This window comes from Rattus norvegicus, chromosome 11, assembly GCF_036323735.1.
Source record: "Rattus norvegicus strain BN/NHsdMcwi chromosome 11, GRCr8, whole genome shotgun sequence".
NCBI classification, from domain to species: Eukaryota; Metazoa; Chordata; class Mammalia; order Rodentia; family Muridae; genus Rattus; species Rattus norvegicus.
Window position 1 is genome coordinate 27862226 of NC_086029.1, and position 17236 is coordinate 27879461.

The window sequence follows — 17236 nt, forward strand, 5'->3', positions numbered from 1 at the left end:
AATACACGCAGAAAATGGCGCCCTGAAGATAAAAGGACTACAGTACACACCAGGCATGTCTACTATCTGGCAGAAGGAAAGCCGGATAAACCTTTAGCTATTTGGGGAAGAAAAACTAATCTTTCAAATATATTAAAATCTGTAGATTAGGAGAATGTAATATGTAAAAAGATAGATATTTTTAAAGTACAAATCACATGGCAGTTGATGAGTGAATGCTCTTTGTAGTCTAATACCATCTCCCAGTCAATAAAATACCTGACAGAACAGTCCTTCAAGTACAGACCAAACTGAGAGTTCTATGTGATGACCAAATAAAGACATTATCAGCCCCTACTAATAAAATTCAGTAAGAACTTGGGCCTCATAGTTGACACTATTTAAGGGTTCCAGACTAGTAAGTACAAATGGCTACCTACTTCCAGAATCCAGGAGTTTTACCCCCCAATGTTACTTTAGAAATACTGAGCTTCTTTTTTTTTTTTTTTTCCTTTTTTACAAACACAATCAAGACTCATCTGGTCATATTCAATTCTAAAACAAAATACTATGTAAAGTTGTCATGTATAAATGTCCTCTCATGAATCCATGAGTGACTTCATGGCCTTCATTTCTGGAGGAGGTTCACATGGAAATCATTAACACCACTAGACACAATCAGTTACCAGCACTCCCTCAGAGTTCAGTTGAAGTTGGTTTTCTGTAAATGCTTATTGGGAATTTCTAAAGCACTAACTTGGAGAGGCCAGGACCCTCCATCAATCCCAGCTTGGATGGCCACTCCCGTCACCACTGCCAGGTCAGGGTCTACAGACGTGTTCGGGTCCTTTCCAAAGAACTCCTGAATAACTTGGCGGATCCGAGGAATGCGAGTAGAACCCCCAACTAGAACCACCTCATCAATTTCAGTCTTGTCTAAGAGGCCTTCTTTTAATACTTGCTGAATGGGTACGAGTATTTTCTGAAAGAGATCTTCATTGAGGGTGTTGAAGAGCTTGCGGGATACTTCTGTCTCAAACAAAACCTGACTTTTTCCACTCGTGCTGTCAGAAAGGCCAGGTCTAAACACCCTGTTCACATGGTGACCATCCCCTGGGGTAAGCTGGTCTTCTGGAAGTTTAGAGTCAGCATTCTGAGGTTTCTGGCTGTCGTTTTCCTCTACAGTGAGTAATACTGATACCTGGGCAGACTGATGAAGCGTCAGGTTTAGCTTGACCATTTCCACTGCTTGTCTTAATCTGTGGATCTCCTCTTTCCTAGAAGGGAGAAAGCCGTATGTTTGATAGATCTCTTTATACAAATACTGAAGCAGCCTTTGATTGAAGTCTTGTCCTCCAAGTTTGTTGTTTCCTAAAAAAAGAATTAAAAATTTTATGTCATACATATATGCACAAAAGTATAAACTGTATGTTAAAGTATTCTAAGGATGACAAATCCTGTAATGTCTTTAGATTTTGATTATATAAATACTGACTAAAAAGACCTATGTTAAAGCCATTTTAACCTAAATGGTAAGGGGAGAAGGTTACCTACTTCCAGAGTCTAGGAACTGTCTTACCTCAACTATTATTACTTCTGCTTCTATCCTCTACTATTGATAACCAGTGTCTAGCAGGGTTAGAAATTCTAAACGATCCAGAAGGGAGTATCTCAATGACATCAAATAATTTTTGATAAACATACAGGAATGAAGTCAGCAGCTATGTGAAACAGTACCAGAAGAAAGTAATTTTTATTAACAGGTAGCAATAAATATATATTTTATCTCACTGTTAATGATTAAAATCTTAATAGAAATAGTTCTATAGGAAAAAATGATGGAATATAAACTCAGAGTATATATTTTGGCTGTATGGAATTTGGTTAAAAGAGAAAAATATATATGCTGGAACACTGAAGTAGGTTAACAAGGACCCTTATATTTTTAACCTAAAAAGCACAAAGCAAAAATCTTTTTTATATATTTATAAACTAACTCTTTATTTAAATAACTGAAGTAGATGTCCATGGGTCTTTATATACAACCAACACTAGCATCAGACACGTTTACAAACATGGGAAAAACTTTCTAAAATGTACACAGATGGTGAGGTTACCAACAAAATCCAAATACATTCAAAGACAGAACTTAGTTCATAATTGTTTTGTCATTGAATATTTTATTTCTTTTTCCATCTTTATATTCTATCTTTATTGTAAGTCTCTTTTCATTTGATAAGCTTTACATTAATTTTATGTCATACGTCATTACTTTAACACTGATAGTTGGCACTTTGTATAAACTTATTTAAAAATCTAAGATTTCTTTAGTTAACTATTATTTTATTGGATATTTTATGTATTTACATTTCAAATGTTATCCCCTTTTCTGGTTTCCCTCTGTCCCATCCTCCCTCCCCCTGCTTCTATGAGGATGATCCCTCTCACCCATCGACTCCCACCTCAACACCCTGGCATTCCCCTACACTGGGAAAATGAGCCTTCAAAGGACTGTCCTCCTGTCCTCCCACTGATGCCTGACAAGACCATCCTCTGCTACACATGGGGCTGGAGCCATGGGTGCTCCATGTGTGCTCTTTGATTGATGGTTTAGTCCCTGGAAGCTCTGGAGGGTCTGGTTGGCTGATACTGTTGTTCTTCCTATAGGGTTGCAAACCAGCCACCAAACCTGGTTACTACTGCTGATGCCAAGAAGTGCTTGCTGACGGGAGCCTGATATGGATGTCTCCTGAGAGGCTCTGCTAGAGCCTGACTGATATATATGAGAATGCTTGCAGCTAACCATGGGACTGAGCATGGGGAACCCAATGGAGGAATTAGAGGAAGGACTGAAAACAAAAGTCTTAAAAAGAGATTTAAAGTAAAAGATCTTGTTTCTTCAGTGATACTAAAGTAGTGTTTCTTAGGACATCCTCATCATGAAGCATAAAATAGGTGAAATACCCAAATGTCTTCATTTTAATGTGTTTTTCCCTTATCTTCCCTTGAACTACAATCAAGAAAGGTCTAACGGACAACTTATCTGACTCCCAGCCATTATTCTGACCGTTAACGTTGATCTGTACACAGATATAAACAACATAATACAGAAACATCACAAAACATCCTGAAAACAAAACCCACATCCTACATGCTAGGCAGTTTGAGGGAAACATGCCTGAACCTCTTTAATTCTGCACTTTTCTTACCAGACATTGCGCGTGTTAGAAACATTCCTCCTTGTTTATTCAGTAATGACACATCAAGAGTTCCTCCACCCAGGTCTATGACTAACACGTAGAAGACATCAACCTTGTGGAGACCATAGGCCATCGCTGCTGCTGTCGGTTCATTTATTACCCTCAAGATCTTCAGTCCTGAAAGACCATGGGAGGAAACAGTTTTTAATCAGCTTGTAAGCAACACACTTGCTTCTTCTTTAATGTGAACGTCACACAAGAGTATGAAAAACACAAGTTCTTTTTCACTGATATAATTAAAATTTCTCTTAAAGAATACACCGTAAGAAAAGCCTAAATTTAGTATCTTGACATTTTATTAACAATTGAAAAACATCTCTCGCAACCTTCCCTAATATTGATAGTCTACTTGGAAATATATACTTATGTGGAAATGTGGTAATCTGATCTTGTGTAAAAGACCACTTTAACTTTACCTTCAGTAAGCTTCTTGCTTTGAACTCACTTCTCCACTTACAGTGGTGCACAAGATGTGAGACTGTACCTCAGGAGCCACATCAGCGTCTTAAACTCTGAAGATTCTCCCACAGATTATACTGCCCTTCCTTTGGTTATCAAACTTCTCACTCTGTTCTGGTCACGTGTGGGGTCCTATAGTCAGACTTGTGTCACTGTTTCAGGGAGGCATACCTGATCATTCTCTAAGCTGCGTCTATACTCTGACTACCCTTCATTCTTCCACTCATGCTACTTTCTGGTAAAGACTGTACCAGTAGCTCTGATCAAGGGGTGACTGATCCTCTTGAAGCCAATAGGGACACTGGTGATTGATATCCATTATATCAATAGTAATAGGAGGGGTGGACAGCTCCTATTACTCAAGACAGGGATAAGTTCCCACAGTAAAATGTTAATATTATGTTCATCGTATGCTTGCTCTACCTTTCTAGCTTGTTCTAGTTGGATAGAGCGCCACAAAAGCAGGATTTATAGAATAGGTCACGTCCTTTTCACCTTGGGAAGTCTGGAAACATTTCATCCGGACAATAGGGGACCATATCTTTTATCAGAAGGACAGAAGTATTCATGTTCTCTCTCAGTCTTTGTCGTATGCCAGATTAGCTTAACCATTTCCTTTCTTCTTTTTTAAACATGTTTTGAGGATGGTTGTGTCCTGGAGGACTGAACCTAGGCTGGGCCTGACCTGCCCTGGAGAAGTAATCTACCAGAAAGCTACAGCTTCAGCCCTACACTCTTTTTTCTCCCCAATATAAACATTTAATGATAACTGGAGTTCATAATTATCATCGCGAATCTATATAAAACAGACATCTACTACACCTGCCATAGAGTCTACAGCCTACAATTGATTAATAGAGATGTCTGTCCTAACAAAATCTTGAGAAAGAGCGCGTCAGTCAAGGGTGCTGTTACCAGCAAGGTTGGCAGCTTGGATTGTTGAATTTCTCTGTTGTAGGTCAAATTCTGCTGGCACAGAAATGACAGCATTGGCAACCGGCATTCCAAGGTATTTCTCTGCCATTTCCTTTAGCTTCAGCAACAATCGAGAGCCGACGTACTCCGGAGAAACAATGATGGTTTCGTTACTTGTCACAGAAAACTCAGCCATTCCATTTTTGTGTAAAACCTGTGAATAGGAATGGAAAAGCAAGAATGTAAAGATATTATTGTATACACATAAGTCCAGTTACTTTGACATGTACACATTGCATTAACTTAACAAAAACCTTTAAAAATAAAAAAAAAACCCTCTATCATCTATCTAGTACCCTTTTCCAGATTAAAGTTCACTGACTATGATACTTAAAATGTTATAAAATAAATCTATGTTACAGTAATAGCCAAGAATTTAACAGAAGCCTAGAGTACTCTCATTACGTACTCATTGGAAGAATGAATTACAACACCCAGGAGAATCCTTTTATTAGAGCTGTATATTGAAAACCCTCAAGTGGACACCTTTTCACTTAGACAAAGCACTTTAAAACTTCTCGTCAATATACACAAGTCGCTAATATCACTAATATTGCATTCTGGGGTCATTCCTTATTAAAACAGTCTTAATGACAGCACTGCAATGCCTGAAAGACCTGATTTCCAGGACTGCTGCTGAGTGAGTAAAGCCCAGTATACAATGAACAATGGGATGGTCCACACGCTGGGTAAGACTGGGAAGCACGTAAGAACTTCCTCATGCTCCTCCTAAACAATTTACATATTGGCCATTTATGGGAGCTTGCATTTCATACTCATGGCCAGTGACAACCTATAATTAAATCCACAAGAAAGAAAACTAAAGAACGTCCAATCACAGAGGAGGCAACACTTTATTCGGTAAGCCATGATGACACAACTACCTAGTGAGTCTAATACATGTAGACTCACTAGACCACTTCATAACTTAGAAGAAAAGGCCCATATGGGATAAACAAGAACAAAAATTAAATGTTAAAAAAATAGTAAAAAATAAATACATAAAAGCATTAAGATAAAAAACCAAAAGGGGAAAAAATATCAAGGAAGTACAAAGGGTAAAGTTCATACTAATTACTATAGGAATCAAAGCTACTCTTCTATAATTGAGATTTCATAATGCCTAATACTTTGAAAGGAACAACAAATTATACATCATAGAGATGATAAGGTGAAAGAAAAACAAAGACACATAGAAAAAGCAGTTTATTGTCATTGGAGAAAAGAGAGAAATGTTAAAAGCAGGACAAAGAAGAAGAAATACAGAGGCAGTGAGGTCTTTGTGAGTTCTAGGCCAGACAAATCTACAAATTTAGCTCCTGAATTAATCAAAGAATCAATCAATCAACCAAGCAATAGAATTTTTAAAAGAAAAAAAAAAACCACAACTAAATATAACTCCTGGAAACCAAAGGAAAGACATTGAATACGAAATGCCATTTTTCATTTGTAGATTGCTGAACACTAAGTAAACTGGACCTGATGGCACAGGCAACTCACCTCAGAGGCTGAGGCCTTAAAGGTCAGTAACTGTCTGGGCTCAATACGTAACGACAATCATATTACCTGCTGACAATACAGATATTCCAAAGAGCAAATGTTAAGAGCATGCAGTCTACAATCTGGGAATATAAATAAAATTCCTTAAAAACACAAATCAAAACGACCTTGAGTTTCCACCTCACACCAGTCAGAATGGCTAAGATCAAAAACTCAGGTGACAGCAGATGCTGGCGAGGATGTGGAGAAAGAGGAACACTCCTCCATTGTTGGTGGGATTGCAGACTGGTACAACCATTCTGGAAATCAGTCTGGAGGTTCCTCAGAAAATTGGACATTGAACTGCCTGAGGATCCAGCTATACCTCTCTTGGGCATATACCCAAAAGATGCTCCAACATATACAAAAGACACGTGCTCCACTATGTTCATCGCAGCCTTATTTATAATAGCCAGAAGCTGGAAAGAACCCAGATGCCCTTCAACAGAGGAATGGATACAGAAAATGTGGTACATCTACCCAATGGAATATTACTCAGCTATCAAAAACAATGACTTTATGAAAGTAGGCAAATGGATGGAACTGGAAAATATCATCCTGAGTGAGATAACCCAGCTCCAAAAGGATGTGCATAGTCTGTACGCACTGTGAAGAGGATATTAGTCCAAACATACAGAATACCTAGGATGCAACAAAGAGACTGTAAGAAGTTTACCAGGCAGGAATGCCCAAGTGAGGATGCTTCAGTCTCACTTAGAAGGGGGAACAAAATAATCATAGGAGGCCAAGGGAGGGAGAAGGGGAAAAGAGGAACAAGATCAGGTATTGGGGGTAGAGACAGAAGAGAAGCCCTGAGGGCCAAGAGAATGAATGGAAATATGCAGCCTCTGAGTGTGGAAAGTGGAAGGGACCCTCTAGAAGGTCCCAGAGACCTGGAAAGTGAGAGAACCACAGGACTCAATGGGGGTGACCTTAGTCAAAATACCTAACACTGGGGAGAGAGAACTCAAAGAGCTCAACTCCCATAGATAAGACAGAGCCTCAAGTGAAGGGACGGGTTTACACTGTCATAATTTCTGCCCAAAACTGTATCTGTCTAAAAGAAATGCGGGGCCAAAAATGGAGCAGGACTGAGGAAAGGCTGTCTAGTGACCAGCTGAACTTAAGCTGGAATCTATCTCATAGAGTGTGTTAAGGTCTGACCTATTACTGATGCTATGATGTGATTACAGACAGGAGCCTAGCATGGCTGTCCTCTGAGAGGTTCTATCTACCAGCAGCTGAGACAGACACAGATATTTACACCAAACCATTGGACTAAAGTTGGGGATCCCTATAGAGGAATTAGAGGAAGGATTGAAAAGATGAATATGGCAGGCAACTCCATAGGAAGGCCAGCAGTCTCAACTAACCAGACAGACCCCTAGGAGTGCCTAGATACTGAGCCACTAACCAGGTAGCATACATGAGTTGGTCTGAGGCCCCCGCCACATATACAGTGGGAGACTGCCTGGTCTGACCTTGGTGGGAGGAGATGAGCCTAATCCTCAAGAGACTTGAGGTTCTAGGGAAGAGGGATACCTAGTGTGAGGTATGAGGGAGGAGCACCCTCTCAGAGGGAAGAGGGAGGGGCACTGGGTTGAGGAACTGTGGGAGGACCCAGAGAGGGGAAACAGCTGTAATGTAATTTTAAAAACCTCCAAACATTTATATCCAACTCAAAAGTCTACAAGACAGGCAATTTCTTACAGTTAGAAAGAAACACATGTATGCATGTCTATATCTATATGTATACATACTGAACTTCAAAACTTAGTGTGATACTAGCTAAGTTTGGTAGAAGATAGATTAGATAGATCAATTTTGTGAGAAAATAGCAGTTTCCCAGCCATTAAAGATAGTGAGGTGCCAGTGACAAAGGGAGTCACTTCCTCAGAGTAAAGGCTAAGAAAAAAAGTTTCCAAGCAAATGGTCCCAAGAAACAAGCTGGAGTAGCTATTCTAATAACAAATAAAATCACTTTCAACCAAAAGTTATCAAAAAAGGTAAGGCAGAACACTTCATACTAGTGAAAGGAAAAATCCACCAAGATGAATTCTCAATTCTGAATATCTATGTTCCAAATGCAAAGGAACCTACATTCATAAAAGAAACCTTACTAAAGCTCAAATCACACATTACCCCTCACACAATAATAGTGGAGACTTCAACACCCCACTCTCATCAATGGACAGATCATGGAAACAGACACTAAACAGAGACATAGAAATTATGAACCAAATAGATTTAACAGATATCTATAGAACATGACTTCCTAAAACAAAAGAATATACCTTCTTTTCAGCACCTTATGGTACCCTCTCCAAAACTGACCATACAACTGGTTACAAAACAGGCCTCAACAGATACCGGAAGATAGAAATAATTCTATGCATCGTATAAGATCACCACGGACTGGGGCTGGGGATTTAGCTCCGTGGTAGAGCGTTTACTTAGGAAGCGCAAGGCCCTGGGTTCGGTCCCCAGCTCCGAAAAAAAGAACCAAAAAAAAAAAAAAAAAAAAAAAAAGATCACCACGGACTAAGGCCGGTCTTCTATAACAACAAAAACAACAGAAAGCTCGCATACACATGGAAGCTGAATAATGCTCTACTCGATGATAATTTGATCAAGGAAGAAATAAAGAAATTAAAGACTTAGAATTTAATGAAAATGAAGGTACAACATACCCAAACTTATGGGACACAATGAAAGCTGTGCTAAGAGGAAAACTCATAGCACTGAATGCCTGCAGAAAGAATCAGGAGAGAGCATACATCAGCAGCTTGACAGCACACCTAAAAGCTCTAGAACAAAAAGAAGCAAATACACCCAGGAGGAGTAGAAGGCAGGATATAATCAAACTGAGTAGAAACAAAAAGAACTATACAAAGAATCCAAAAAAACAAACAAACAAAAAAACCCAAAAAACAAAAACAAAAAAAAAAAAAAAACAAAAACCAAAACAAAACAACAACAACAACAAAAAAAAACCAGGAGCTGATTCTTTGAGAAAATCAACAAGATAAAAAAAACCCTTAGCCAGACTAACCAGAGGGCACAGAGAGTGTATCCAAATTAACAAAATCAGAAATGAAAAGAGACATAACAATAGTCAGAGGAAATTCAAAAAATCATCAGATCCTACTACAAAAGCCTAGATTCAACAAAACTGGAAAATCTGGAGGAAATGGCCAATTTTCTAGACAAATACCAGGTACCAAAGTTAAATCAGGAACAGATAAACCAGTTAAACAATCCCATAACTCCTAAAGAAATAGGAGCAGTTATTAAAAGTCTCCCAATCAAAAAAAGCCCAGACCAGACCAAATGGGTTTAGTGCAGAATTCTATCAGACCTTCATAGAAGACCTCATACCAATACTATCCAAACTATTCCACAAAATTGAAACAGATGGATCACTACCCGATTCCTTCTATGAAGCCACAATTATTCTTATACCTAAACCACACAAAGTCACTACAAAGAAAGAGAACGTCAGACAACTTCCCTTATGAATATCCATGTCAAAATACTCAATAAGATTCTTGCAAATTGAATCCAAGAACATATCAAAACGATCACCCATCATGATCAAGTAGGCTTCATCGCAGGGATGCAGGGATGGTGCAATATTTGAAAATCCATCAACGTAATCTACTCTATAAACAAACTCAAAGAAAAAAACCACATGATCATCTCATTAGATGCTGAGAAAACATTTGACAGAATTCAACACCCTGTCATAATAAAAGTCTTGGAAAGATTAGGAATTCAAGGCCCATACCTAAACATTGGAAAAGTAATATACAGAAAACAAGAAACTTGAAGCAATCCCACTAAAATCAGGGACTAGACAAGGCTGCCCACTTTTTTCCTACCTATTCAATATAGTACTCAAAGTCCTAGCCAGAGCAACTAGACAACAGAAAAAGGTCAAAGAGATACAAATTGCAAAAGAAGAAGTCAAAATATCACTGTACAGATGACAAAGTGACCCCAAAATTTCACCAGCGAACTACTAAGCCTGATAAGTTAAGCAAAGTGGCTGGGTTAAAACTTAACTCAAACAAATCAGTAGCCTTCCTCTACTCAAAGGATAAACAGGCTGAAAAAGAAATTAGGGAAAAGACACCCTTCACAATAGTCACAAATAATATACAATACCATGGAGTGACTCTATCCAAGCAAGTGAAAGATCTGTATGACAAGAACTTCAAGTCTCTGAAGAAAGAAATCGAAGATCTCAGAAAATGGAAAGATCTCCCATGCTCATGGATTGGCAGGATTAGTATAGTAAAAAATGGCCATTTTGCCAAAAGCAATCAACAGATTCAATGCAATCCTCATTAGAATCCCAAGTCAATTCTTCAGAGTTAGAAAGAGCAATTTGTAAATTCATTTGGAAAAACAAAAAACCTAGAATAGCGAAAACTATCCTCAACAATAAAAGAACTTCTGGAGGAATCACCATCCCTGATCTCCAGCTCTATCACAGAGCAATAGTGATTAAAAACAATAGTGATTAAAAGCAATAGTGATTAGTACAGAAACAGACAGGTAGATCAATGAAATAGAATTGAAGACCCAGAAATGAACCACAGATCTATTGTCACTTGATTGTTGACAAAGGAGCTAAAACCATCCAGGGGAAAAAAAGAGAGCATTTTCAACAAATGGTGCTGGTTCAACTGGTGGTCAGCATGTAGAAGAATGCAGATCGATCCATTCTTATCACCCTGTACAAAGCTTAAGTCCACGTAAATCAAGGATCTTCACATAAAACCAGATAAACTGAAACTAATAGAAGAAAAGGTAGGGAAGAACGTTGAACACATGGGCACTGGGGAAAATTTCCTGAACAAAACACCAATGGCTTATGCTCTAAGATCAAGAACAGACAAACGGTACTTCATAACATTGCAAAATTTCTATGAGGCAAGGACACTGTCAATAGGACAAACTGGCAACCAACAGATTGGGAAAAGATCTTTACCAATCCTACATCTGATAGAGGACTAATATTCAACATATACTCAAGAAGTTAGATTCCAAAGAATCAAATAACCATTTTAAAAAATGGACTACAGATCTAAAGAAAGAATTCTCAAGTGAGGAGTCTTGAATGGCTGAGAAGCACCTAAAGAAATGTTCAACATCCTTAGTCATCAGGGAAATACAAATCAAAACAAACCTGAGATTCCACATCATACCAGTCAGAATGGCTATACCCAAAAGATGCTCCAACATATAACAAGTACACGTGGTCCACTATGTTCATAGCAGCCTTATTTATAATAGCCAGAAGCTGGAAAGAACCCAGATACCCTTCAACAGAGGAATGGATACAGAAAATGTGGTACATTTACACAATAGAGTACTACTCAGTTATTAAAACAATGAAATTCTTAGGCAAGTGGATGGAACTAGAAAATAACATCCTGAGTGAGGTAATCCAAATATAGTAGGCACTCATTGATAAGTGGATATTAGACCAAAAGCTTGTAATATCCAGGGTACAATCCATAGAACACATGAAGCTCAAGAAGGACGACGACCAAAGAGTGGATGCTTCAGACCTTCTTAGAAGGGGGAACAAAAATACTCACAGGAGGAAATACGGAGACAAAGTGTGGAGCAGACACTGAAAGGCCATCTGGAGACTGCCCCACATGGGGATGCATCCCATATACAGCCACCAAAGCCAGACAATATTGTAGATGCCAAGTAGTACATGCTGACAGGAGCCTGATACAGCTGTCTGCTGAGAGGCTCTGCCAGAGCCTGACAAATACAGAGGCAGATGCTTGTAGCCAACCACTGAACTGAGAACAGGATCTCCATTGGAGGAGTTGGAGAAAGGAATGAAGTAGCTAAATGGATTTGCAACCCCTCGAGAAAAATAATATCAACCAACCAACACCCCAGAGCTCCCAAAGACTAATGCACCATCCCAAGAGAACACAGGGATGGACCTATGGCTCCATTTGCATATGTAGCAGAGGATAGCCTTGTTGGGCTTCAATGGGAGGAGAGGCCCCTGGTCCTGTCAAAGCTGGATGGCCCAGTGTAGGGAAATGTCAGGGCAGGGAGGTGGGAGGGAAAGGGTGGTGGGTGAGGGAGCACCCTTATAGAAGCAGGGTGGGGTGGGATAGTAGGTTTCTGGAGGGGAAACTTGGAAATGGGATAACATTTAAAATGTAAATTAAAAATAATGCAATTAAAAAGAAAGTTAGTGAGGTTCATGCACTAAATGTGTGTGACATGCTAATGCACTTCAAATAGGCCAGAAAACACGAAAGCGAGTGCACAAATGGTATGTATATAAAAATGTACATAGGTAGAGAATACCCATCCACAGTGCGTGGGGCTTCAACATCCTTCCTAAAATATCCTGAAAGAACTAATTGGATCCTGAGATGATGACGGAATGAGTGCACAGTAAGGCCCCATTTCCTGACCAGATTCGCCCTGTAGCTGCTGTGGAACTTCTTACTGAGAAGACACAACTCCCTGGCATATAAAGCCAGTGGAGACGAAATGGTTCGTACTGTGAAGCCAAAGCATGAATTGAAACAGTGCAGTTAAATCAAATGGACACAGAGTTTAGATTAATTTCATACCTTAAATGGGTATCTGCCAATTTCAGCCTCCAGCTCTTCAGGGGTGAAAATCTTACCTATGAACCTTTTAGCATCATATATTGTGTTCTGAGGATTGGAGTCTGCCAGCTCTAGGCTTTCATAGCCCACATACACATCGCCATCAGTGAAGGACACCATGCTGGGGATGCTAATATGCCCGTTTTCATCTGGGATCACCTTTACTTTCCCTGTTCCAGGAAAAAATACACCGACGGAACAGTAGGTGGTACCCAGGTCAATGCCAATCACTTTTGGAGTTGGCAGTGGTAAATACTGTTGTGCCAAGTAGCCAGCCAACAGGAGAGTCAAGACAGCGGAACCTGAAAAAGTAAGACAGGCTTTTATGGAGCTGCTATCAAATCCTGCGTCTACAGCAGCGTCTCCTGAACACCGCTTTTGGAACGAATCATAAAACATTTTACTTTATAGGATTAGTAAGTACTTGTTTTGGACATCAAACTTTTAACATTCCATTAGGCCACAATTAAAGACGAAAAAAAAAAAAAAAAAACAAACAAACCCAAAACCAAAAGCCCTCATAACTGTATTTCTGGGATAAAGGAATAAAATGCAAAGATACTTAAGTAATAATTTTGCTGTTGTTGAATGAAAATATCACAAATGGGTAGCAAAAGGTGGATATAATCCAGTTTTCTTGTCTCATTGCCATGTAGATTGACAGCTTCACTTACCTGTCATTACTAAAATAAAATGCCATTCTGAAATTCTCACAACAAAAGCTTTTTCTCACAGTGAAGGCTCTGGTATGTAAGGCTAACCTCTTTGATTTTTGTCTTTACCCATTCAAAAGGATAAAATTCATAAAGTTGGATGCGCTGATCTGAAAACTACGTAGGTATTATTGTTACCCCCTAACACAGTTCCAGGAGAGTTTTTGCATACTTAAGCAGGCATTAAGGATACACTTCTCAAAGAGGTAGCAGTTAGGGAAGAAGTGTACAAGTGCTAACCCTGACAGCAACAATATGGACGCTTCCCAAAGGCAAGTTCAAGTTCAGTTCACCATTGTATGGCCTATCAAGAGCAGAGGCTTAGCAAATATCAAAGGAAACAGATCATACATAAACGTCGTGCATATTGTACACAGAAGCGAATAAGGACATCACTTTGAGTTTAGAATTGGTATCTTACTTGGTCTCGCTAGTCTGTGTCATACACCTGTTCCCACTCACACATGCTACAAACCCAGAATGTCAGTCTATAGTGCCGCCGGTAATTGCTAGCTCCTTCAACGCCTGGCACATGCAATCATAGCAGACCAAGAACCTATCCACTTGTCTCTTCCAAACCACAGACAAATCTCAAAGGCATCTCATCACGTTTTGGCAAGGGAATGTGATTCCCAAACGGTATGTTCGAAAGAGAATCCAGTTACAAATGAACAGGGACCAGTATCCCCCCCCCCCCCCCCAACTCGGCATCCAGAATGAAGCTAAGTGTCTTCATCCAGATCCCCTTCTTAGTCACAGTGGGTTCTTGCACATAGAACAGATTTCAGCTACCAATTCAAGACCGAGGTCATCTGCATTCCTAGGCCCACGACCCCCTGACCTGCGGCTAAGGGCAGGACCCCAAAAGTCTTCCACCAGCCAGACACCGGCTCCAGGCGCCCCGCCCCCACCAGCTCCAAACCTTAGTCCCCTTTTCAGGTTCCCTTCGGCTGTGTGACCTATGATTCAGGGGGGTGAGACAACCAACCCATGCCCACCAGACCTCTTGAAATCGCCTTGTCGACTGCCATAACCGCAAGGACCCCTGAGGTACTGACCTAAGATCGTCATCTCTCCGGCCATCAGTCCCGCCGAACAGGCAGAAGGATGACTGTACCGACGGGAGGCACCGCCCCCTAGCCGCCCACTCTCCCGTTGCCTCCTGGGAAATGTAGTTCTTCAGTTCGGAGGTAGATGGAGGAACTACGACTCTCACCACAGCGAAGACTTCATCTACCATCAGGCCGCGGGGCGGATCCCACGCAAGCCAGTGAGGAAAGACTCGGCCTCCCGACGCACGAAGGCCCAACAAACCAGGCTTTGTTGAGGGAGCAGCCTTTGGGAAAGCCCGGAGTTTGCCATTCATCAAACCCGAAACTAGGAGAGCCTACTTGCGGTATAAACATTTGCGGTAGCCCCGCCTCTCCGCATTGTACTGTGGGAGCTGCAGTTCTGGACCGTCCATAGTTTAGACGCCGTAAGGAGGATAAAACCGATTAAGAATCTGAGGTGGGTTGCGCTGCCAGGCTGGCGCGGGATTCAAACTTCCGGGTTTTTTTTGTTTTTGTTTTTGTTTTTGTTTTTTTGTTTGTTTGTTTTTTTGTTTTGCTTTATTATTCAGCCTCTTATGCCTTTGGTCGAAATCAAGATTCTAGATAGACATCTCCTAAGCCCTCCAAAGCCCCCTTTTCATTCCGCAGTGGGGCAGTTCTTTGCATTGTAAACGTCCCTGTAATCCCTAAAAGCATCGCCAAGCCGGCGCTATTGGCAGTAAATTATTTCGCGGGCTCTATAGGACTGAGGTTTATCCAAGACGCCACGGCTTATCCAAGATATTTTTAAATCTAATACTAACATTCGGATACGCTATTACAAATACATATGAAACGATGCACTCTACTTTTCGCGTTAATTATGTCATAAGTGCCCACCATTGCCTTCCTGGACAGGTCCTGTCACTTCCGTTGACTATCCGATTTCTTTTCTCCTTGCTGCTCTGAAATACATTAGCAAAGCAATTTGAAGAAGACAAGATTTATTTTGGCTCAAAGTTCAATGGTATAGTTCATCGTACAAGGAAGTCTAGGAGGCAAGATTTTTAGTCAGGAAGCAGAGAGAGGAAATGCAAGCTCTCTCCCTCTCCCTCTCTCCCTCTCCCTCTCTCCCTCTCCCTCTCCCTCTCCCCCTCCCCCTCCCCCTCCCCCTCCCTCTCCCCCTCCCCCTCCCCCTCCCCCTCCCCTCCCCCTCCCCCTCCCCCTCCCCCTCTCCCTCTCCCCTCCCCCCTCCCCTCCCCCCTCCCCCTCCTCCCCCCTCCCCCTCCACCTCCACCTCCACCTCCCCCTCTCCCTCTCTCCCTCTCCCTCTCCCTCTCCCTCTCCCTCTCCCTCTCCCTCCCCCTCCCCCTCCCTCTCCTCCCTCTCATTCACCTTTGAACCTGCTGGATCAAATTGTAGCACTTACAGTTAGGCGAAGTCTTTTCATCTTAATTGGATCAGAAACTCCCTCATATACGTACCCGGAAGTTTACTTCCATAATGGTTCTGAATTCTAGCAACTCGAAAAGATTAACCACAATTACTGAGGATACTTGTGCGTTTTAGTATGTAAAAACCTGATTTTTCCCCCTCACTATTTAATATTTGATATAACTTAATAAGTCATGATTTTACTATTGGGAAAGTTTATGAACACTTAATGTCCTAGAAACTTAAATCTGCTTCTCTGTTCTAGATGCAAAGCAAGCAGTCCCAACTGACAACAGTGCTACTAGATGTGGGAAAACCTCTACTGGTTTTCTATTTGTGTAAAATTTTGTATCTCTTTATTATCTTTCTAGCCATCTACATACTTTATGATGTATTGGTCTATATCTACATGTAGCTATCTACCTATCAATAGATAGCTATAGTCACATATATATAATGATTTTAAATCTGAATTATGGCTAATAGAGACCCATTATAATACTTTTGTGTTTTTATACTTTTGTGTTTTTAAATGCTTCGTTGTGTGAAATATGAAAAGCGTGTCAATATATGACCACTATCCACCAAAATTCTTACGAAGAATGAAGAAAGCATAATTCAAACATCCAGTCGATGATTTTCATGGTAATTATAATTTTAATAAATATTATTCAACAGTTACTGTGTGCTTAGCATGGTGGTAGCCACTGGCAACAAGAAAGGAAAGAGAGAAGGTGAATTGGGAAACTTAATTACATTTCTCTTTTCTGTCACTGTAAAAAGGAATGCTGTGTGCCACAGTATTCGTGTGATCCCTGGGAAAGAACAAGATTGGAGAGGGCCTACGTAGTTTTACTATGAAGAGAAGTTCCAGTATTCCAGAGTTTGGGGGATTTTGTTTGTTTGTTTGTTTGTTTGTTTGTGCTGTCTTTGAAATGTGACAGTGAAGGTTGATGGGAAGATACGAAGTAGCCGAAGTACTCCAGATAAAAGTGACCCAATTACCAACAGACTAGAGGCAGAGGGTCATTAGGCTCACCAGCCATTAGATTCCTAACAGGACGATTAGCGATTCAAGCACTGTTCATTGTCTCTCTGCCCACCATGCTGTTGTCCTTTGAAAGAGAAATGTCCCCTCCGGGCTCCTGTAGATAGACACTTGCTACCTAGCTCTTGCTGCTCTT

General features: G+C 40.5%; 1 protein-coding gene across 1 annotated transcript; it reads right to left on the reverse strand.

Moving 5' to 3' along the window:
• Nucleotides 1–491: 491 nt before the first annotated feature.
• On the reverse strand, nucleotides 492–14673 carry Hspa13 (heat shock protein family A (Hsp70) member 13). Its single transcript, NM_019271.2, has 5 exons — nucleotides 14646–14673; nucleotides 12836–13176; nucleotides 4614–4827; nucleotides 3189–3356; nucleotides 492–1350 (listed from the first exon to the last, which is right to left on the reverse strand). Exons 1-5 carry the CDS (start codon nucleotides 14668–14670, stop codon nucleotides 683–685), a joined length of 1416 nt encoding a protein of 471 aa, NP_062144.2. The 5' UTR covers nucleotides 14671–14673; the 3' UTR covers nucleotides 492–682.
• Nucleotides 14674–17236: the final 2563 nt, after the last annotated feature.